General features: G+C 42.6%; 1 protein-coding gene across 1 annotated transcript in view; it reads left to right on the forward strand.

Moving 5' to 3' along the window:
• The window catches only part of RCOR1 (REST corepressor 1), an 81,821-nt gene extending 60,401 nt beyond the window's left edge, over nt 1-21,420 (forward strand). Inside the window, exons 5-12 of the mRNA XM_058026838.1 lie at nt 1,878-2,039; nt 4,612-4,730; nt 8,113-8,191; nt 12,672-12,866; nt 13,856-13,933; nt 14,099-14,156; nt 14,696-14,925; nt 17,057-21,420. Of these exons, the coding sequence (XP_057882821.1) occupies nt 1,878-2,039; nt 4,612-4,730; nt 8,113-8,191; nt 12,672-12,866; nt 13,856-13,933; nt 14,099-14,156; nt 14,696-14,925; nt 17,057-17,098 (963 nt within the window). The 3' untranslated portion in view covers nt 17,099-21,420. The remainder of the gene's footprint in view (nt 1-1,877; nt 2,040-4,611; nt 4,731-8,112; nt 8,192-12,671; nt 12,867-13,855; nt 13,934-14,098; nt 14,157-14,695; nt 14,926-17,056) is intronic.
• The last annotated feature ends 584 nt before the right edge of the window (nt 21,421-22,004 follow it).

Genomic DNA, 22,004 nt, shown 5'->3' on the forward strand with positions numbered 1-22,004 from the left:
CAGGTTCCTGTCCAGCTGCCCGATCCGTGCCAGCCCAGCTCCATCCCTGTCCTTTCACTCCCCTTGCCCATGGCTCAGTGCCCTGCTCTTGGCTTTGCTGCTGTTGGATCATGGCTGGAGGCTCAGGGCTGTGCTGCTGGGAGTCCCTGCAGCCTGGCCAGGCAAAGGGCAGGCTCCCCACAGGCCAGTGAGCTCTGGCAGGGCAGGAACTACAGCTGTGGGCTGTTGTGCTGTGCTGTAGTGTCAGACTTCTAGAAGCACCACAGTAAGTCTGGCTGTGACCTGGCCTTCCCTGCCAGCCTTTGTCAGACACCCTGGGACAAAGGAGCCTGGGAAGGCCCTGTGCTCACCTGTCTTAAGAGTGCAGAGTTCTTCCAGGGCAGCACAGGTGGGAGATGAATACTGATCTCCTCTTAAAAAAGCCTATAAGGAAAATCTTCTTGTTTACCTCTTGCTTTATATAAGCAGCTCTTCCCTTAGTCCTCACTAACACCTCAGTGCTATATAATGCTGCCCTGCCCTCCTGAAATGTCTCACTCCTTGTTTATCCCTTGTTTCCTCATAGAGATGTTGGATAGATATATATTTGAAGCTGAATGAGATTGTCAGGGGAGAGGAAACTCAGTCCTTCGTGACTGCAGAATAGTTTCTTTGACCCATCCTTGCCAGAACGGCTGTGTGGCTTCTGTGACATCTCAAGTGACTGTGCTAGAACTGAGATTATTACTGCTTGTTCTGTGTGATGGCAGAAGGGAGAAGGTGTCCAGGCAGCACTGAGAGTCCAGTAGGATCTTGGCTAACATTAACATTTATATGCATGCTCTCTGCAGTATCTCAGGGGCGTGAGATCCCATAAAGGAACTACTTTTTTGCATAGCAAAGTAATGGGGAAACCCCGATTTTGGAGGGATTTTGTAACGCTGGGCAGCCAGGGTGAAACTACTAGCTAAGGGTAACTATGGCTGTGAAACCTGAGCTGAGTTTGCATATGATGAGAGGGTTACTCTTACGTTTTACTCAGCATGTTAGGGGTTGTTTTCACTTCACAGCAATTGTGAAAGGCTGGTTTTTAGCTCTGCAGAGTCAGGCCTTCCCAAAATGACTTGCAGTGTTTGCTGGCATGCCAGGGGTAGTGTTGTGTCACAACACACAGGGGCTGTGGAGCCGTAGGAGAGGGGGGCTGTGCACGAGTGTCTGAGAGACAGCAGAAGAGGAAGGGTTTGCAGGTGGTGAAGCACAGCACAGGCACTTTGGAACTGAGAAGCAGAGACTGCAACAGCAAAATGAGGTCTCTCATTTTGGTCTCTCGTTTTGTTCCCTTGTTCTCTCAAGGGAACAAAAGAGCAGCTCCCAGAATGTGTGAGATTTATTCCTCCTTTGGGCTAGGGACTTCTTAGCAGCAAGTCAAGGTGATGCATGTTCTTTCCTTCTTCCAGTTCTTGTTTCATTCTCTTCTCTTTTCCTGTTCCTCCTCAGAAAGAACCCCATAAACAATTATAAAAAACCCCTGTCAAAGAAACCATCCTTCTAATTGCCAGGAAATGGAGTCCAGCACTGGAAAGAAGCTGCCTCCAGTCTTTTTTAGGTAGACTTCCCAAGCCTTTGCTCTTATCTGTGCATACCATGATCAGTAAAGTTGAAGTAATTGCTTAAGTTTTTTCTCCCACCTTCCTGTTGCTGATCTTTTATCACATGATGACCTGTGTGGTTTTGATAAACTTCGGTCTGGTCTTCACAGCCTAGGACTCCAGGTTTCTTGCACTCAGAGATTATGTCTAATGTGTTGCCTGAGAAAAATGTCATAGCTCTCCCTTTCCATTTTCCAGTAGTGTTTCTTTTGATTACAGTTGTCACCTTGGTGTCTGTGTTATTTCTAGGCTCTCGGCATGCTGTTTTGGCACAAGCACAACATTGAGAAGTCTTTGGCAGATCTGCCAAACTTTACTCCATTCCCAGATGAATGGACAGTGGAAGACAAGGTCTTGTTTGAACAGGCCTTCAGTTTCCATGGGAAAACCTTTCACAGGATCCAGCAGATGGTAAGTGGTGTTGCAGGAGTGGGAAAGCAGAACAGACTGTTGTCTTCAGTGTTGTTTGTGCTGAATGTGTGTCTGATGCTCTTGAGAGAGAGCAGGCCAAAGGGGATGAGAGGGAAAATGCTACCATGAATAGAAAGAAACAATATTATTCCCAGAGTCTCTGTAGAAGTGTTTTCCTGAAGTGCTTTACTGGTTCAGGATAAACTATGACTGTGATTTTTTTTTTTTTGTTGGAAATTACAGTTTTCAGCCCCCTTTTGTGCTATGGTAATGTTTGTCTCAGCTGGAGTTCAGGCATGGTCTGTAGACATGCCCACACATATGCAGTAAAGATCATCTCTGTGCAAAGTTGATTTCCTTTCTTATAGCCTGATTTTTAGGAATTAATTTTATTGAATGATGAAGTCTGTGCTTAATGTGATTTGGGACTGTCAGCAGATGCTGTGATGGAGGTTTATACATCCTTGCAAGCTTCAGTCCTTTGCTTTAGGTTGGTAATGATGCTGTTTTAAATGTATGATTGAAAACTTCAGGGATAGATTTCTGCCTGAAAGGGAAGGACTAGGGAATGTGCAGTTTTCTTTTGAAAGAGGGAGAGGATGGGTTGTAAAAATTTTTATTAATTGTATCTTGAGAGTGTCTTCAAGTGGTTCATCACCTGGGTGGGAACTAGACTTTGTCCTTTGCTCTCCTTCAGTAAAGTAGCCTCTTGAGTGTTCCAGCAGGACCCAGTTCCACTGTCTGTGACCCTTTGAAGTGAGCCTAGGCTGTTGCAGAGTGTTGAGCCTCTTTAAAGTACATGTGACACAGGTCTGTATTGCTGATCCTGCTGAAAAGTAAAAGGTGACTTGCCTTCCAAGGATGAAGGTCCCTTTTCAAAAGGATGGCAGAAAGAGGCTTGTTTTCATCATGTCTTCCTTCATGTTCCTTGTCCTTCACTGACATTTATTTCCAAATGTTCTTGGAGTCCTAGGGTCTCCCATTCCCTTGGGTCAGGTGGTGGAACTGTTGAAGAGTGGAGCTGCTTTATTCCTGAGTTCTTCTGTAGGAGGGAAAATAGGGCAGGGGAATGTCCTGGGGAAAAAGGGAACATAAAGCCCACCCTGTTGGCTGGTTAACTGCCAAAGCAAGAAATTCTCACTTTGGTTTATGTGCAGAAGCATGGCTCTGTCCCTGAGTGAAGTGCATTCCAGTGCAGGGATGCCAAGCTCCTGCACTGTTCCCTAGGTAATGATATTTTTTTACTGTTACTCCCAGGAAGGTGATTCTGCATGAAAGGAATTAAATGGCTTGAAAGGAATTAAAGCTTTGTGTCTAGCAGGGGACAGGAATCAATGGCTCAGGAGTTAGTTGTTAGTTTATAGATGCTGCCCCATTAGCACCCCTACAGATTGGAACTGAGGGGAGAAATCTCCAAAGCCAGAGAAGGAAAGGCAACTTAGATTATTTACCAGAGCTGGTTCTGATATTTTGGCACTCTTAGTACAGGTTTATAGCCAAGTGGATATTTGTCATGAACAGCCTTGTCCCTGGGTTGGTTCTGTGGAACTCTCTTTAATTTCAGAACACCAGCCTGTTGCATGGCTGTTGGCAACACAATATTGACTTAGCACCTGTGCTTTGCCAGGTGGATTTCTGCCTGTGTGCAGCTGTGAGCCAGAGTGGGAGTGCTGGTGTGATCTGTTATTAGAACCTAAAGTCAGTCTGCAGTTTGAGAACCAGGCTTGTCTCAGGTGAAGACTTAAACTGCAGTGTTTGAGTGAAAGAGATCTGGCTCTTGCTCAGAGTTTTGTTTTCCTCCTCACCTGCTCTGCCCTTCAAACTGAATCAGACACTTAAGTAAAACATGTTTTATTCATCAGGAAAGACTGGACTTTCACCTTTCAAAAGTCCTGTGTAAGAGCATCCCTGTAAAGTGCCTCAAAAGTAGAGAATTAGTCTTAATGTAGTTCTGTGCTTTTTGGAGGCAGACTTTTCATTCTTAGTTACAAGGTAATGGCATTTGTGTAAGAGGACAAAAAAAATTTTCCATTTTCCTGTACTCTCAGTTCCCCATACAGTAGCATTTCACCTTTTGAAAATATCCTTTGTTGAGACCTTTGAATAGACTTTGTCATGTGAATGGTGTGAATAAACCTATTTAACCAAACATCAAAGATATGCTTGGGATGTTTGCAATTCAGCAGTTTCTGTGATTGTTTACATATGTCTGTGTTGGCTTTAAAACTGTCTGTTTTAGGTCTGTTCTGGCTTTAAAATTGTTACCTCGCTTTTGAGGCCTCATTTCAGATTTGCTCTTGCTGTGTTCCCCTATTCTGAAGGGAACCTGCTTGACTGGTGAGGGAAGCTTGCTGAGATGCTCTTTGGACACCTTGATGTCCTAAATAGTAGGCACTAACCTGAAATGCTCCCCCATAGATAATTTTTGGAAAGGCTGCAGAACTGCCTTGCTTGAGCCTTTGAGAGAATCCAATATCGAGAGGTCAGATGTTCCTTGGAAAAACAATTGTATGTGGACTTCTGGGGATACTTTACATATAAACATGTAAAAGGATGCATGTTTAATTTGCAGCTTCCTGACAAATCAATAGCCAGCCTGGTGAAATTTTACTACTCCTGGAAGAAGACAAGGACTAAAACCAGTGTGATGGACCGTCATGCTCGGAAGCAAAAAAGGGAACGTGAGGAAAGGTAGGTTTGCAAGCAGAAAGGTCTTGTATTGCACACACTGATTTCTTTAGTCTGTCCCAGAAATTCCTGTTAGCTTGTAAGAAACCAGTTACAGGATTTTCCCCAAAATGTTTCCTGGTACCACACCTTTCCCCACCCCTCTTCCCTGCTATGCTTTGCTTTGCTTAAAGCCAAAAGGCACTTGGCAGTAAGCTGTGTTCCCTTTCTGACACTGCAATTCCTGATTGCCCTCCAGTGCACTGGTTACAGTCCCACCATTCTAGAACTTTTTCTGTGATACTGCTTGAGGGTTGGGAAATTGAAATTAAATCTGTTTACAATCTGATTGGCACTGTTGTCAGCAGAACCAGAAAAGCTGATAAGCTGATAAGCAGGACAGTAAAAGGAATTAATGAAAGAGCTGAAATCTGCCTTTATTTCCTCCATGTGACGCTCAGCAGAGTGAGAACGTGCACCTGCTACAGGAAACAGGCTCCAGTGCAGGAGCCCTCTGAGCCTGTGCCTGTACACACACAGACCCTTCCTCTCCTGCATCTTAGAAAACTGTGACCAAGAAAAGGCTGCTGGGCCAAACTGTTTTCTGAGAAAGATGAAGTTAAGGCTCTGATTTTGAGTGACTGAGAGGAGGGTAGCACAGGGGAGCTTAGGATGAGCTCTCTGGCTGAGCTGTTCCAGGGAGTGGTGCTGGGTGCTTTGGCTTTTGGGTGAGGCTGGTGGTGTTCAGGAGGTCATTAGACACTGAGATTTAGCAAATGAGCTTGAGTCATGCCTTTTCTGCAAGCTCACCCCCCTGGATACCCAGGCAAGCCCTTGAAGGAAGGTCAGCAGTGTAAGTATCTGTACAGTTACTGTCACTTGGTGGCTTCACCTAGTTCTGGAGCTGAAAGAGCCTCAGAAATGCAGAGGTTTCAGGTGACTGACAAAAACAACCACTCTGAACAGCAGCAACTCCAACTTCTTGATGCAGGTACCTTCTCAACCTGCTCTAAAATGCAATGAATGTATTTGCAAGCCAGACTTGAAGTGTGCCTGCCTTTGGAAGACTTCTGACATAATTGGGCAAAATTCTGCAAACACCTTTCCCCTCAGAGGGGTTGTTGCATTTCCCAGTTGGCTGTTTGCTAGGTCCACTGCATGTGAGCAACTCTTGTTTGGGAAGGGGGAAGAAAAGTGTTTCTAGGGTTGAGCTGTGCTGCACCAATGACTCACTCAACCTCTCCCATCTCTCCTTTAGGTCAGCAATACTTAGCAGGCAGGGCCAGGAGAATACTGACAGCCAACTTGTCCAGTATTTGGTTGGCTTTCTTTGACCTGAGTCTCTTTTTCCATTATTTTCTCTTCTCTGCAAAGACTTGTCTATTTTTCTTCTCCCCATCCTGGTTGTTGGGGTTTTTTGTTTTAGTTCTTCAGCTTTCCCACTAAGTTATTGATTGGGGGGGAATTTTTTGTATGGAGTATGTGTTTGTCTTGGACCATGCAGTTTAAGGTCTTTTAATACTCATCTCTCTTTTTGTTCTGTGCTCACAAATGAAATTACTGGAATTTAGAAATATACCTCTCAGTACCTATGGCTGTTTGCTAGGAAAAGTAGCACCTCAGGCCATCTGGTGAATGGGAAAGAACTGTATGGGCTGCCATGTGCTGTAATTTTGTAACCTTTGAGGAAGGCAGCTGGATTGGGAATGCTTAACTTAGTTTACATCTGCAGGAAGCTAAGCACCAAACTTAGCTTGATGTTTGATTTCTGTTCTTCCCCTCCATTATGTAAAATAGTCAAACCCCTGCACCCTCAAAGGATTTGTCAGTGCAGCCATGCAGGGTGTGGGATCCACTCTGGGTGAGTTTAGGGTGCCTGGATTTTCAGGTTGTACTGTGCCATTTGGTGTTGGCAGAACTTCAAAAGTGTTCTTTGGTTATGGCAAATTCTGTGTCTGCAGAAATGAGGAGGTGGGCTTTAATTCAGCTCATGTCTAGGGGACTTGCTAGAATACAAGAAAAAACTATCAGCACAGCAAAGACTTGTGAAAAGGCTGAAATCTGAACCTAGCTGAGAACACAAGGAAGTTCTTTTAGAGATGGGGTTAAGAGAAGAGGCAGTCTGAGGTACCTCACTCAAATACATCTATATCCCTTTTGTGGCTAGGCAGGGAAATTCCCCCACCCCTCAGATTGCCACTAACACAGCTCTCAGTGCATTTGGGACCAGGTATTCAGCACCTGTTCCCATACAAATGTGATGGACTTTGTGTGTGCAGCTCTGGGAGGGGCTGCTTGGGAGTGGATTCCCTGGAATCATCATGACCCAAACTAAATTGTGAATCAGCTGCTGAGCCAGGTGGCTTGGGAGAGCAGAAGTGGTTTGTACAAGTGCCTGCTCTTGTGGAGAAGGATGGCAGCCCATTCCTCCTGGGGCTGTGGCTGCAGCAGGGACGTGTCCAGGTGAGAGCTGATGCCACAGCCAAGCTCAGCAGCATGTGCTGTGCCTGCTGCCTCCTGCTCCCTGCGAGCACAGCCCTGCCCTGCCCTGGAGCTGGGACATATCTGCACCAGCTGGTGCTCCTCAGCACAGACTGTGAAGTTTGACATGACAAAATAGGCTTATTTTTTTTGATTAATAAAGATGCTTTGATTACATCAGCTTATTTCTTCTGTTTCTGGGCATCATTTCAAATGGACAATGCAATTTACTTTGGTTGTGTACAGTAGAAAAATTCTAAATCATGAAAACACATTTGATTTGATGTCTGATTAAAATTCCACCTAAACCAGACTGGACAGGTGTGCCAAGGTTGCTTTCAATATGGCCTCAATTCATGCCTATTATTACTCTGTAACTGATAACATCTTTTTCTGTTCCGGGGAGAATAAAATGTGAGGCTGTCACTGAAAACAAAAAAAAAGAAAAGAAAAACCAAGCATTGTTTATGCTTGCTCTTGAGGGAGTTCATCTTGTGCATCTCTGTTTTGCTGAATATTAAGGAATTGTATGGAATCTGTGTTTTAGCTACTTGCTGTATTTTTAAGTCTTTCTTTCTGTCCCAGTTTGCCTAAAGTAAAAATGCTTGGTGTCCCATGTTCTTTCAAAGATAACTTGTGGAATTAATTTCATGTCTCTTGCCTTCATTTGTGTAGATTTATTTTGCCTAAGTACACTGCTGAGAAGTGTCCCTGTATGCACTGTCCTCAGAATTTAGAATTCATTGACTTGAACTGATACCAAATAAAATCAACACCAACTCCCCAAAAAACCCACATCCTGGGAAGAAAACTAGGGAAGGCTTTTGGGCTTGCTGTGGCATTCATGCTTTTGTTTTAGAATGCTGTTTATAGAAAAGGAGAGCCTCACAAACTAATACAGTACTGTCTGCTTTTTGTCTTCCAGTGAGGATGAAATGGAAGAAGCAAATGGAAATAACCCTATTGACATTGAAGTTGAACAAAACAAGGAGAGCAAAAAGGAGGTATAATTCTGTTTCTTACTCCTGTAAAAATGAAAGTGTTTATTTACTAGCTTCTTCGTGACAGTATCTAATTTTCTTTAGTGCTTTGTCTAGTTGTCATACAAGAAAAGAATTGTCTTCAGAATTATTCTTAGATCAAGACAAGTATAGATAAAGAAGTTGTTATGGATAGAGCTGGGAAAATTTAACACTTCACCATCCCATGCTAATGTACTATGTGATTGTTTCCAGTCCCTTTTATCTTCTCTCTGTGTTAGCTTAAACCACCCTCAGTGGTTTAAATCAACCTAACTGCATGGAGATGGAGTAGAAGCACATCCCCCTATGGAGATGGCTTGGTGGAGGGGGGATCCATCCTTTTCTTCTAGGTAGACCAACAGAAGAATGTTTATATACATGTTAGACTCTAAGGTACATTCCTGATGTATTGAAATCCCCAGCAATCCTTGTCACTTCACCAGCACCAGGATTGCAGCTCTATTGGTGAAAAGTAAAGGAGAAAGCTTTTGTGCCTAGTTAATTTTGTCTGGCAGGGTGACCTTAACCTGTTGTCACATCAGCTCAAAATGTAGTACTTGTGTTTCACTTCAAGGACTTCATTTTCCGTGGGCATAGAGTTCTGGATGAAAATAGCTACACAAATACAACAGTTATAAAAACCCAGCCTGTGATGCCCTGCAGGAGATCATATACTTCATCTCCATGTGCCTAACCTGCAGGTTACCTGTTACTAAATAAAAACACCTTGTTCAGCAGCAGTGTGGGTTGAATGTATGAGTTACAGGAAGATGATTAAGACTTTCTTTCCTTGAAGTTAGCTCCCTTTCCTGGTTTCTTCTAGCCTGATTTCTCTCCCAGCCTCTCTCTCCTGGTCATTCTATTTCTTAATTTTTTTAAAGGTTATATTTAGGGAAAACCCTCTAGAAGTGTTTAAAGACATGATCCCACACAGTCAAAAAAGGGTTCTAGAGTTATGGTTTTGTCAGTCACTCTGTGAGGTTAATTCCTCCAACAAATAATTTTGCATGGAAATAACTGAAAAATCACCACATTTCCATCTGCTCTTCACCCACGTGAGGGTGCTCTCTAGACTTTCCAGGAAAGTTTTGCTGTTGTTTCCAGCATGTTCCTGATGTCTTCCTGGAGGCAGAGTGGATGTGAAGCCATTTGTATTAATCCTTACAAGAAACTGAGTTCTCAGAAGCCTCAGCAACACTCAGGAAGGGTTCTCACTTGGCTAAGTTCCAGCAGTGTACTGTAACTCTATAGTGTTTTGTAAATAATGCTATTGTCTCATTTCCCATTATTTTAATGAATTTGCAGTTAAGATTTTTCTGTAAGCTCTTCAAAAGCTTTCATCTGTAAAAGAACTCTGTTAACCCCCCTTTATTATTTCCCAACCAATACTGACATGTCCTGAACTTGCTGCAGAAGAGAGAAGGATAGTTCTTCTCCAGCTTGGCTGCATGTAAGGCCAAAACAGATCAGATGTCTGGTTTGGACAGCTACCATCAAGATATTTTTGCAGAAAATGTGAGTGTGGGAGGAGGCTTTGTGCCCTCCTTGTAACACTGGTACAGGCCATGGCACTCAAACCAATCTGAAACTCATGCAGTGTATTGAGTCTGGCTGTGTGTGCCATGGCAGCCTTGTGGGGACTCTTCAGGACAGGGATTGTCCTGAAAATGGAGCTGACAGCCTTCATAGCCTGTTCAGAGTTCAGCTGTGCCTGTTCAGTCTGGAGAGGAGGAGTCTTAGGAGAGACCTCCATCTCTCTCTGCAGCTGCCTGAAAGGCTGTAGCAAGGTGGAGATTGGTCTCTTCTCCCAGACATCCAGGGATACAATGAGAGAAAATGTCCTTAAGGAGGGTTCAGGTTGGACATGAAGAAGAATTTTTTCACTGAAAGGGTTGTCAAGCACTGGAATGGGCTGCCTGGGAACATAGCAGAGTCACCATCCCTGGAGGTGTTCAAGAAATGACTGGACATGGCACTTAGTGATGTGGTTTGGTTGACGAGTGTTTGGTCAAAGGTTGGACTCTGTGATCTTGGAGGTCTTCTCCAACTTAAGGATTCAGTGATTCTGATCCTACAGTACCTGAATTTAGGGCTTATTGAAATGCCTTGAGAGACAGAGCAGGTAACCAGGAGGGGACAAGTTTGTCCTTGGTCATTAGGTTTCTTTAGTGATGTGGTCAGACATGCAGGGGCTGTGATGTGCCAGCAGCCCAGGACTCTTACTGTAAGGAACCTCCCTGTCCCAGATCTGCAGAGATGGTTTTTTCAGCTCTGAGACCTGTTGGTTGCTATCTGACTTACCCAGTAATACTGGGATTTCTCAGAGTATCTGAAATCTTTCATCTGTTTCCTCTTTTGAGGATCATTGGAAGAAGAATGTTCTTTTTTTAAATTTAATTGTTAGTGCAATTGTTTGGATTTCCTTGCATAGTGACTCTGTAATACTGAGGTCATGACCTAGACCTGCTTCCTTTATATCTTCCTTGTTCCTGGAAGTGCCTCCTACTTCATGCTCTGTTTTTATGCAGCTTGAGATACCTTTATCTTCTTTTTACACAGTGAAATCTGAGGAAGGGAACATTGCATTAAGGAGTTTGTAAGACTGAAGTGCACTGGATAGCAGTGGCAATATCTTAATAAACAGGAGTACTGCTAAATCCCTTCTAAATCCCTGCATTTTAATTCTCTCTGGTTTTCAAAAATTGGTTTAATTCTCAAGAGAAATGCGTGTGGCCGGGAATGAAGAGTTTCCAGGACAGACTAGATGTTCCAATTTTTGCTGGGGCCTAGAGGCATTTGGAGCTGTCAAAAACTGTTCTGCTGGAGCTCTGGTTCTTGTCTGCAACACAAAAGAGCTTTGCATTTTTTGAACTGTGTAAAACAGTAATTTGAAACTGCTATCATTTTTCTTTAATGTTGAAGCTTCTGGGATGTTTGCACTGCAGGCATTGCCTGTTGGTCATCAGACAGGCTGAACCTGCAGTGAGGCATTGCTGTGTAGTCCTGGGAAGCAGTGTATGTAGATGAAATATGAGTGGATCTGAAATGTCTGTCCATGCTGAATAATTTACCTGGCTCAGTTATCAAAGTGCTCCCTTCTGAAGCAGAGAGCAGCACTTCACTTGTTCATAGCTAACCAGTCTGGTTTCTCCTGTTCACCCCCTGCTTTCCTGTCTGCAGAGGGACATAGGGGTATCCCTCCTGCAATGGCCAGAGTTACCTCTGGGCTTGCCCTAGGCATTAGATCTCATGGAATACTGTGCACCAATGGATGGAAGAAAAAGGTTGAGAGCAGGCAACTGTCCACACTACTGCTGCTGCTGCTGTGGGGCTCTGGCCATTGTGCCCATGAGGAGGGTGAAAGCTTTTATTCATGGCAGCTGTGCTGGAGTCCTTTGGGAGTCAGAACTTCATACTTGGGTTTGGTGCTCAGCTTCATGTGGTTTCAAAGGCAAGCATTCAATGCTAATGGGCAAATGCTACAAACTGTGTAGAAACTGCATGTAGCTGCAAATTAGGAGGAAAACAATAGCACCAAGTGAAGCCAATGTGTGTAAAGCTTGCAGTGATCAAGCAGAGGATTCACATGTACTGCCTCCCCTCTGCTTTTTCTCTCCTTGCCACCCTTCTGTTCTGTGTTCTTGGCCAGGCTCCAGTCACTGGGTAAAACATCTTAGGTATGAGTTGATTGTTGAGTGTAACTTCAGGAAGAAATGGTTTTGCTATCTTAGAATCAGCTTTGCTCTAGAAGGATCTGTAGTAAGTGTCCTGGCTAATCTACCTGTCGTTGCTTTAGACATAAAGGATAAAAATAGGAAGTGCTTTGTGAAATACTCCTTTTTCAAAAAAAGACTTAACATTTATTTTAGGTAAAACTGCACCATTTTGATGGAACAGTTGATATTCAAGTGCTATGCAAGAAAACCTGGCTTCCAAGAAATGGTGTAACAGTCTAAGAATTACACTGTTGTCACCTCTATCCTTTATCCTTTGCCTTTAAATAAATTTGATTTATTCTTTCCTGTCTCTGTCAGGTAGTAAAACAACTCTCAGTAAAGTGTTTTAGTTATGTTCTTTCTGTTTCCACACTTCACTTTGTTTCCTTCTTGGTGGTGTGTCCAGATCTGATGATGAAAACAAGAAGAAGGGTTTTGGAGGTTTGAAAATAACCAGAACATTTAGCAAATGCAAAATTGGGCATCTGTCTCCCAAAATGAGAATGGGTAGAGAAGGCAACCACAGTATCTCTGTAAACACTGAAAGCTGCTAAAGGAAAGGAGAGATTTGTATAAGACTGTTTGTATGACATGCCACTGAAAGCAAAAATGTCCTCCTGTCTGCCTACTGACATTGTTGTTCTCCAGCCTTTGATGTGGCTAAAAATCAGTCACAGAATGGTTTGAGCTGGAAGGGATCTCTAAAGATACTTGGTTTTGTAAAATGACTGACTGCTGTTTGCCAGGTGCCACCTGCTGAAACTGTCCCTCAGGTGAAGAAGGAGAAGCACAGTACACAGGCCAAGAACAGAGCAAAGAGGAAACCTCCCAAAGGAATGTTCCTTTCCCAGGAAGATGTGGAGGCTGTTTCTGCCAATGCCACAGCTGCTACCACTGTACTCAGACAACTGGACATGGAGTTGGTCTCAATCAAGCGGCAGGTACGAGCAGGATGGCACAGGAGTCACTGCTGGGTTTGCTGGCACTGCCTGGTGCAGTCTGCAAAGCTGGCAGAAACTTGGAGCTTGGCAGTGATGATGCACAATGCTACATGCTTTAATTGACAAGCTACTGTCCTTGTGCTCTGAATGCAGCTCTGGGTTTTACATCTCTCAGGTTTTAGTTCCGTGGGCAAGCCTACTTTTGACCTGAAGTAAAACTAGGGAAAGTTCATAGCAGGGACTCGAAGGAACATTTGTTGGCCCCTAGCTTTTCTTGCAGTTCAGAATTCCTTCTACAGTTTTAATTGTGACTTTCCTCAGGTGGCATTGGTTTCAGCAGTATGCAATTTCCAACTGCAGCAGCTCTTTCCTTTGCCTTTTCACGTGGTACTTTCAGAAGCTGCAGATTTGTTTGGCTTAGTCTTTCCTAGACAGGTATCATACAGATTCCTTATGTACCTTTTGCTTCCCTGATGGATCTGCCTTTTAAACAAATGTTTTTCAAATATCTGTGAGTAAATACAGGTTTGCTACATGAGTTTATTGCCTAGATCTGAGCATTTTGCTGTTTCTAAAGCAGAGATCTGTCTCAAGCTCTTTATTGAAGTTAATAGAATTGGTATTTTGGCCTGAAGCCTTTTTCCGGCACTCCGGGAGAAGCTGAACTCTTTAGCAGTCTTTGATTCATTACTTGCTGCAGATGGGTTTGGTCTTCTTATGCTGGGCTTTATACAGACCTGGAAGTTGGGACAGTTCTTGCTCCAAATAACTTGTAGACAGCAGAGAATAAATTAAATGGGATCTCCTGATTTGCCAGCTGCTCCTGCTGTACATTATTCCAATATAGCAAACTTTCTTTTTGGAAAGGGCAGGCTGTGACAAAAACTGGAAGGCTGAGCTTTTGAGGTCCCTGCCAAGGCTGCTGGAAAAGGGCTTGCGCAAAGATTTTTTTTTTAATTCTTCTTAAAGGGATGAAACTTTCTTTTCAGATTCAGAATATCAAACAGACAAACAGCGCGCTCAAAGAAAAGCTTGAAGGTGGTATAGAACAATACAGACTTCCAGAGGTGAGATAATTTTCTGACCTTTGTTAATTGTGAAGATAAATGCTAATAATATACTTTGACTAACAGTGAATTCTTTGTTGCACTTTTGAGAGGTTTTTATGAGCTCAGATACAAGTGAAAGTATATAAATGAAGTTACCTAATTTTTGTTGCTGTTGCTGTCTAGGTCGTCCAGAAATTTAATGCACGTTGGACCACAGATGAGCAGCTTCTTGCTGTACAAGGTATGGCACTACAAGTTTATTTGTACTTCAGTTGTTGGTAGTCAAAACCCTGGTTCATTTCAGAGCTGAGTTTCTCTTCAGAAGGTAAGGAAGGAGGACTTGGACACTGCCATGTACTAATGCCCAAAGAATGTATTTGAACAGGGATACAATATTCCTCCTTCCCATCCCTGAGCAACATAAATGGCATCATGTGAATGTTGGGACATAGTGTCTGCCTGTCCAAGCTTTCAGAAAGTGAAACTCAGCTGGAGTCACTGCTGTCATCTTTGTCTGTGTGACTTTTCAAGCAGTACAGGCAGATTTAAACAGGCCTTAAATTTGATTCCACCCATCTTTTACTACACCTCTATTCTCTTCTCCAGCACTGGTTTTAACTGTGTCTCTTTCCCAGATCAGACTTTTTTTTATTCTGCATTAATCTGAAGAAGGTTTGAAACCTTGACAGAACTTCAGCTTTGGATCTTTATGCTGTGACTTGAGCCTGATTTGTGGTCTTTATGGAAATAACTCACTGCTTTTGTTTTTGTTGCTTTTAGCAATCAGGAAATATGGCCGAGACTTTCAGGCAATCTCTGATGTGATTGGAAACAAATCTGTGGTGCAAGTGAAAAACTTTTTTGTAAATTATCGACGTCGTTTCAACATAGATGAAGTCCTACAGGAGTGGGAGGCAGAGCATGGCAAAGAGGAGACAAATGGAACCAATAGCCAGAAGCCTGTAAAATCTCCTGATAATTCCACTAAAATGTCTGAAGAGGAAGATGAGGTAAATCCAATTTAAAAGTCACACCAAATTCCCAATCAGAGCTCAGTTCAGATAGATGTGTGTGTGTATTTATATATATAGTCTTTGCAAAAGCCATTTTGTCAATTTTCAGTCAGTGCATATTTTACTTCATCTGGGTATACAATTCCAGTACTGATTTGGGGAATTGGGAGATCCAGGCTTGTATGAAAGTGGAAGGAGAACATTAAATTTGCAGCCCTCTGACAGTATGTGTATCTCATCAGAACATAGATGTTTTAATACCTCTTTCTGCTGAAACCCCATGCATCTTTATTTTGGATTTTTTCCCTGCACTCAGTTCTCCCAGCTCTTCTAGGTTTGGCTAGGTTTGATCATAGAATCTTCTGAGCCAAAGCTTGCTCTTTAATTTTTGGCGAGTGGTTTCACTCAAATGAAGGGAAGAAAGCTATAAGCAACGTGAGTGCATGGAACTTCACTCTGGAGTTGCCTAAAGGCAAAGTTTCCTTAAGTTTACATCTGTTTCTGTAAAGGCAAATTTTAGGAACAGCCTGTTCTTGATGGAGGTTCAGAGTTAACACTTTTCCAAAGGCCATATAGGTTTGAAATTAACAAAGAGGCTGTAGGATGTTTAAGTATGGAAGTTAGTTACAAAAATTCAGTATTAACAATAAAGGTTAATACTTAGTCTTGTAGAAGAAAACCATGGTAGAGGTTTGTGTGTTAAAAAGTCTGATCAAGGACTTCCTTTGGCCTAATTTAAAAGACAACTTGGTGAAAAAACTGTGCATTGTAAATGCAAGCACAGTCAACAGCATAAGGCAAATTTTGGTTGAGCATGGGGTAAAAACTTCTCAGTGTGCTGTATATTTTTGTTGCTCTGATTAGGGTCTGCATCACTTGGACATTCATTGTCCTTCAGACATTTAAAAAGCAGAACTTCACTGCTTCACAAAACCTAATAACATGCAATTCAAAGTTGCTTATATATATTTGGGAACTAAGTCCAAAGGTGTGACAAATGGACAAAACCAAACTCAGAACACTTGCCTTCACTGGTGTGTGTGAGTGAAATTGTTCCATTCTTCCAGAATTGAGGGATGGAGCAAACCCGCATTGGTGCTAGTACATAGCCACCAATTTGAAAGATATGTGGCTCTTGCTACTGTCTTTTCCTGTGTCCTGTAGAATTATATGTTGATAATGCAGAGCTTTTCTTCTCTGGGCCCTCTGGAATTCTTCCTAGCTTCAGATACATCCTTGCTTCTGAAAGCTGAGGTCAAAAAAGGGGAATTTCACTTGACATAGGGAAGCAATGGCTTCAGAAGGAGCTGGAGTGGGCTGATGTGGCCAGGTGGGTGGATACTGGAGCAATGAGGATCCCAGATGAGTTGGGAGAGTGGAGGCATGACAGCAAGGTCTGGTAAAATGACAACTAGAGCAACAAGCGTGATCCTGAGATTAGTGATGGAAGGTGCCCACTCTGGAGCAGATCAAGTGCTGAGTGGTGGGAACCAGACCAAAAGAAGCTGTGAATGTGGAGCTCCTGCCTTCAGAGGTGGCATAAGCCAAGTGATGACTGGGTGTCTGGTTCAGTGGTTCTGGGGCCAAGGTGAAACATCACTGGGGTTGTGACACAAGTGACCTGCATGGGCTGGGACAAGGGTTCCTGGTTCCTCCTTGTGCAGTGCTGCATGGCTGCTCTTGGGGGCACTGGGACAGGCAGTGTCTGGTCAAGTCAGGTGGATTCAGCAGTAGCCAGAAGGCTCTGCTGGCCTAACACTGAAATCCCGTGGGTGCTTTCTTCCCTGGCATGCCTTGGCTGTCTGGCCACCAGCCTCCTGAAAGGTTCATCAGACTTGTGAGGGCTTTGGGCTTTGCCATAGCAAGGGGCCGTAGTTCCTTTTATTTGCAGGGCGTAGGTGAGGCTGTTGGTTTAAAGCAGCATCAACTCTAGTCTTAATTTGTATGTGTTCAGTTTCCCAACAACAAATCCCAGTGAAAGCTGTTGGAATTCCCCCCATGTGGCAGGGTTGTATGTTTTGTCACTGTCAGTACCATAGATTTGGGCTGAAATTTGCAGATGCTAGAAAGCCTGTGTGTATTGATTTTAAACTAAATGTCTGCTTTTTCTCTCTCCCCTTCCCTCCAGGCTACTTCTGTTCTTGATGTCAGATATGCATCTGCTTCGTGAGAAGGTGCTGTAGCCTAGAACAATTTGTGTTGACTACTGTGTTATCCAGGATATCAGGTATTAGCAAACCTCAGACAGCCATCTGCATCATATCTGTGGACAAGCAGCTATTACCAAAAAAAAGGCAAACGCTTCCAGTCCTGTGCTACATCTGCCTTAATCTCCCCTCATTCCTCCATACTGCCTCCACTTTCTTTCAAAAGCACCCAGGTAGCTCAGCTCTCCATTTCACCAACGTCATGCTTAAGCATGGGGACTTCTAAAACCAGTAACACCTGTCTATAAATTTTGACCAACCTGCAAAACAAGGAGCTCCTTAGCAGCCCCACAGTAACTCTACACGTTAGGAGTTCTTATAACACTTGGTCCTTAGGGTATAAGTATGTATTGCTGCATGGCCTCGTGGTCTCCGCTTCCTGTGTATTCTTACGATGACACTATGATTAGTGAGCTTTCTATAAAGGAGGGGCCTGTGCACACGCCAGCCGTGGCAGGTTTGTTCTGCAGTGACAGGACATGTTAGCAAGCAATCATGCATAATGCAAAGTGATAGGAAATGTTATTTCTAAGGTTTGGTCAGTCCAAGGTTGTAGATGTAACTCATTACACTTCTGGTTTGTGCAATTTTTTCCACTGTATTTGTGTGTTCTTGCTTCATAGAAAGCTCCCTAATTGAGCATTTTATTCCTGTATATTTTAATGGCTTTTATTTAGTGCAAAAGGGAATACTTAACCTGAAACTGTTTGATACGCTATTTAACCCCTGGCATTCAGCATTTGCATTGTAACTTGTTAAGTGAGTGCTACACAACTTTCTTTTTCCTGATCCTCTATGGGATTAAGTCAAAACAACTTTCTCTGGTGCCTCTCCTTTTGGGGAATATGTGCCTTTTTGCATTTGGCTACCATAGATCACTTTCTGTCCCAGTGTCTCATTCCTCTTCAGAGCGCTGTTTGCCAAAGTCATCCAACTGCTTCTCCCACTGGAAGTCTGGATGAGGGTTGGAGCACAAAATTCAACCTTCAGGAGTTTTTGGTTTCTTGCAAGTGTAATGGAGAAGAACTGGGTTAATTTTCATTGGCCATTTTAACCCTTCTGAAGCACACATCGCTTTCATGTTCTGAACCAAAATATGCAATTTAAAATCTAAGAGGTGCTTTTCCAAATACTTGGTGCATGCAGCTTTCAAATCCCAGCCCTCTGCTCGGATGGCCTATGCTGTGGCCTGTCTAGCTGGCTTGAACTGGAGCTATTCTTGCAAGTCCCATGGGAGGACTTTGCACCTTGAACAGGGTGGTTGCTGCCTGCTGAGCAGACAGTGTCCAGGGAAGCTAGAAGCAGCAGTATTACTTCTTATCCAGTGGAAAGCTGCAAAATAACACTAGTCACAAAGCATTTAAAAATGGTTAATTTAATGATGTTGGAAGAAACCACCAGGTGTCTTTGCAGGTGGAGAAAAGGACCTTCCTTGCCTCTCTTCCTCTACAGAGGATTGAAGCCAAGATGGCACACAGTGATGTACAGCACCATTCTTACACAACTTGAAATGAGCTAGCCTGTGGCCTGGCCTGTAGCTGAGGTGATGGAGCTCAGGGCCAGGCCCTGGACTTGGTGCTGAGGTTTGGCTGCTGGGCTGTGCTGTGTGCTGTGATGGCTCTGCCCTCTGTACCTGAGCAGGGCAGGCTGATGTCAGCTGGGCAACAGAGCTGGCTCTGACACCTCCTGCGGTGTGGTCACAGCCCCAGGAAAGGCAGGGGAGGTGGCCTTTTGTGGCACTGAGGTTGGTCTTAGCCTTGGAGGAAAGTTCCATGTCAGAAACTGGGCAGCAACACACAGGCACAGCGCAGGTAGGGGTTTCCTAGGGCAGGTTAGAGTGTGGAGCCCCAAAAGAGCCCTTTGAGCCACTTGGCAGCTGTTTCTGAGCAGTTCCATTCTAGTAGCTCCAGAGAGATCCTCTGAGGTGATGGGAGGCTGGAAGGGAGCTGTTCCCTATCCTCTGTATTGCCTAGCTGCTGCTGTGACCTGGCAGCTCTGGTGGCTCAGATGTTCCTTCAGACCTGTGCCAGTTGGAGCTGGGAGTCTCTTGTGGGAAGGAATGCTAGGAGTTAGCCAGTGTGAATTAGGAATAAAGACCGGGCAAATAGCACTGTGAATCCAGTTACAGTTGTGGTGTAAAGCAATGCTGCTCTTTAGAAACACTCTAGTATTGAATATTGAACCTCCTGCTGGTACCAGTGCATGCAGACAGGTCCTCACTGGTGTGGGAGCTTGCATCCCAGCTGGGGGAGCTCATCAGGACAGGCTTCTGCTGGAGACTTAGGTACCTGCGAGGCCTCTCATTGGTTTTTTGCCCTCAAATCTGTCCATCTTATCAGAAAAGTTGTGTTTTGGCTTCATCCCCATGGGGTAGGGGGAAACGTGTATCATTTGTGATATTAGGAAGAAAAAAGTTGTTTAATTATTTTTCAGTTTACTGCTATCTTATTGTAGTTGATACATGCAATATAATAGCACTGTATTTTAAACGTTTAGTTTTTTACATTCTCTTGAACTATGTTTTTAAATGCGATAAAATCATTTTAGCTTTTGAAATGGTTTGACCTTGTTTAAGTGAAGACCCTCTTTTTCTTTTGTTAAATGGGTCAAGCATTAGATACATCAACTGGTTGCATTCTGACTAGAAGGGTCCACAAAGATAACTGCATAAAATAAGAATATTCACTTAAATTTTGTTTCTTAAACTATCGATGTGAATGTCATAATTATATATATTTTGTGGAAAATGGGAAATTATTTCTCCTAAGTATAAGTTATTGTGCAAAATATGGTATCGTTAAAGAAAATGATAGTTTAAGTTTTAGTTTTAGAAATCTTAAAGATATAAAAGTGTATTGCATATGCATAAACAAATTTCATTTGTTCTATTTAATTTTTATGTAGTTGTGTAAAGTGCTAGGTAACTTCTTTTTTCACTTATCCATTAAAACAACCTTGTTACTTGAATATTCGTGTTTAACTGGTTTGAAACAGTGATCAATTTTTGTAATATAATCTTATAACCAAGGGAAAAAAATACATGCCTCAGTTGTGCTTAACAGTAAAGCAACAATGTACAATCAGATGCTTAAGACCGTAGTAGCCATACCTGGTAGTGCAACCACAATGGTTGTGTCTCAATATATTTAATACCTATGGGGATAATGGTTTCTTAATATATTTTTACAAGTTTGCAACCAGGAAGACCCCATAAATATCCACTAGAACACTTTTTTAATAGTTAAAATAAGAGTGAAACTCTTACTCTCTCTTAAAGCAATGTCCTGACAAACATTTTTCTTTCCTGTACAAATACATCAGAAACATTATGTATTAAAATATGCTCATTGTCACTTTAAATTTCAGTTTTTATTCTATGAATTCGCTAATATTCTGTTGGTATTCTTGCACACCAAATATGAGCCAAACAGTGCATTACACTAACTTGATCACTGGATTTGTGAACAAAAATCTCCAAGTCAATGAAATGCAAAAATATCATAGGAGATTTTTTTTGATAATGCATTTATTTTTCAAATTGGTATGAATTTGTACATAGCCCATTCAGCAATGAGTGGGCTGATATTTTCCAAAAAAAAAGGAGAAAAAATGTTTTATTAGCTCCAGCTTGTCTTCAGTAAGTCAAAATCTAGTGATCTTGTGCAATGCCCCTAAAGCAAATACTTTCTGCCACTCCCTGGATTAATGCAGCTTTTCCTGTTGATAGTAAAGCACAATTGCAGTGAAAGTTACAGTTCAGAAGATGGAAGGTCAGTATAGTCTATGCATGTTGTATAATAATGAGTGTTTACATTCATATTCTCCTAAAATAAAATTTATACTGGAGTGTATAGTATTCCATTATGTAGATTTTATCAATTTTGTTAACTGCTTATAGATTGCTTAAAAGAAGTTTTTTCAAGATTTTAAAAGATGTATAAGGTTAAGTTTGCAAATATAATGGAAATGCTGTATAGCTTTTGAAGTGATGAAATACTCGTTGGGATTTTAAAGAAAGTATGTTGTAATAATGCTGTTGTAAGTAATATTTTAAATGTCTTTTTTGCCTGTTTTCTATTATTCAGCACACTTACTGTGATGAATGTTCATAGCATTATAAAATTGCTTAGCCACTGAAAAGTAACATTTGGTTTTGGATTATTTTACTGTATGAGGAATTATAGTGGGGTAAATTCCTTTGTGAAATTCTACATAATTCATTTTTCTATGATTTCCAATGTTTGCTGACATCAAAATAAAATTTTTTCAAGCCATTGATGTAATAAAATATGTAGTAAAATGTTATTGATGTAAAATGTGGTTCTGATGTGTAACTGACCCCCTACCTTTCAGATTTTGGTCAGGAGATAACAAAAAGGGTTTTCCCTTTCCTGACAGTGTCATCCCTCAGATAAGGAGGACCTGAAGAATAAACTGCTGCCTCTTTGCTTCTGTACAAAGCACTTGGCTGTACAAGTTAACAAGATTGTCATCTTTCACATGAAATAAACACATTTAAATTCATAGGAAAAGGCAACACTTGCCCTCAGAGCTCAGCAGTGTGCAATGTTGCTATTGAGGATGCTCAGAAGGGTAGGAAATTTTGCACCTTGGAATTTTCACAAGATCATGTGTTTTGACTTCACGTGCTGGAGTGCTGCTGAGCACTAAACACAGAAGCACAGAGAGGATTTGAAAGTGCTTTGAGCAGATGTCCCAGCAGGGCTCTGGGAGCCCAGGGTTAGCCCAGGACAGGAGACACGAAGTTCTGTGCTTTGCTCATGTGTGTTGAAGGCAGCAGAACTCCTGCAGCAGGACACTGGTGGTTCCCCCTCTGCAGCCTATGGAGGGCAGGAATTAGTCATGCAT

This window comes from Melospiza georgiana, chromosome 6 (assembly GCF_028018845.1).
Source record: "Melospiza georgiana isolate bMelGeo1 chromosome 6, bMelGeo1.pri, whole genome shotgun sequence".
Lineage (NCBI taxonomy): Eukaryota > Metazoa > Chordata > Aves > Passeriformes > Passerellidae > Melospiza > Melospiza georgiana.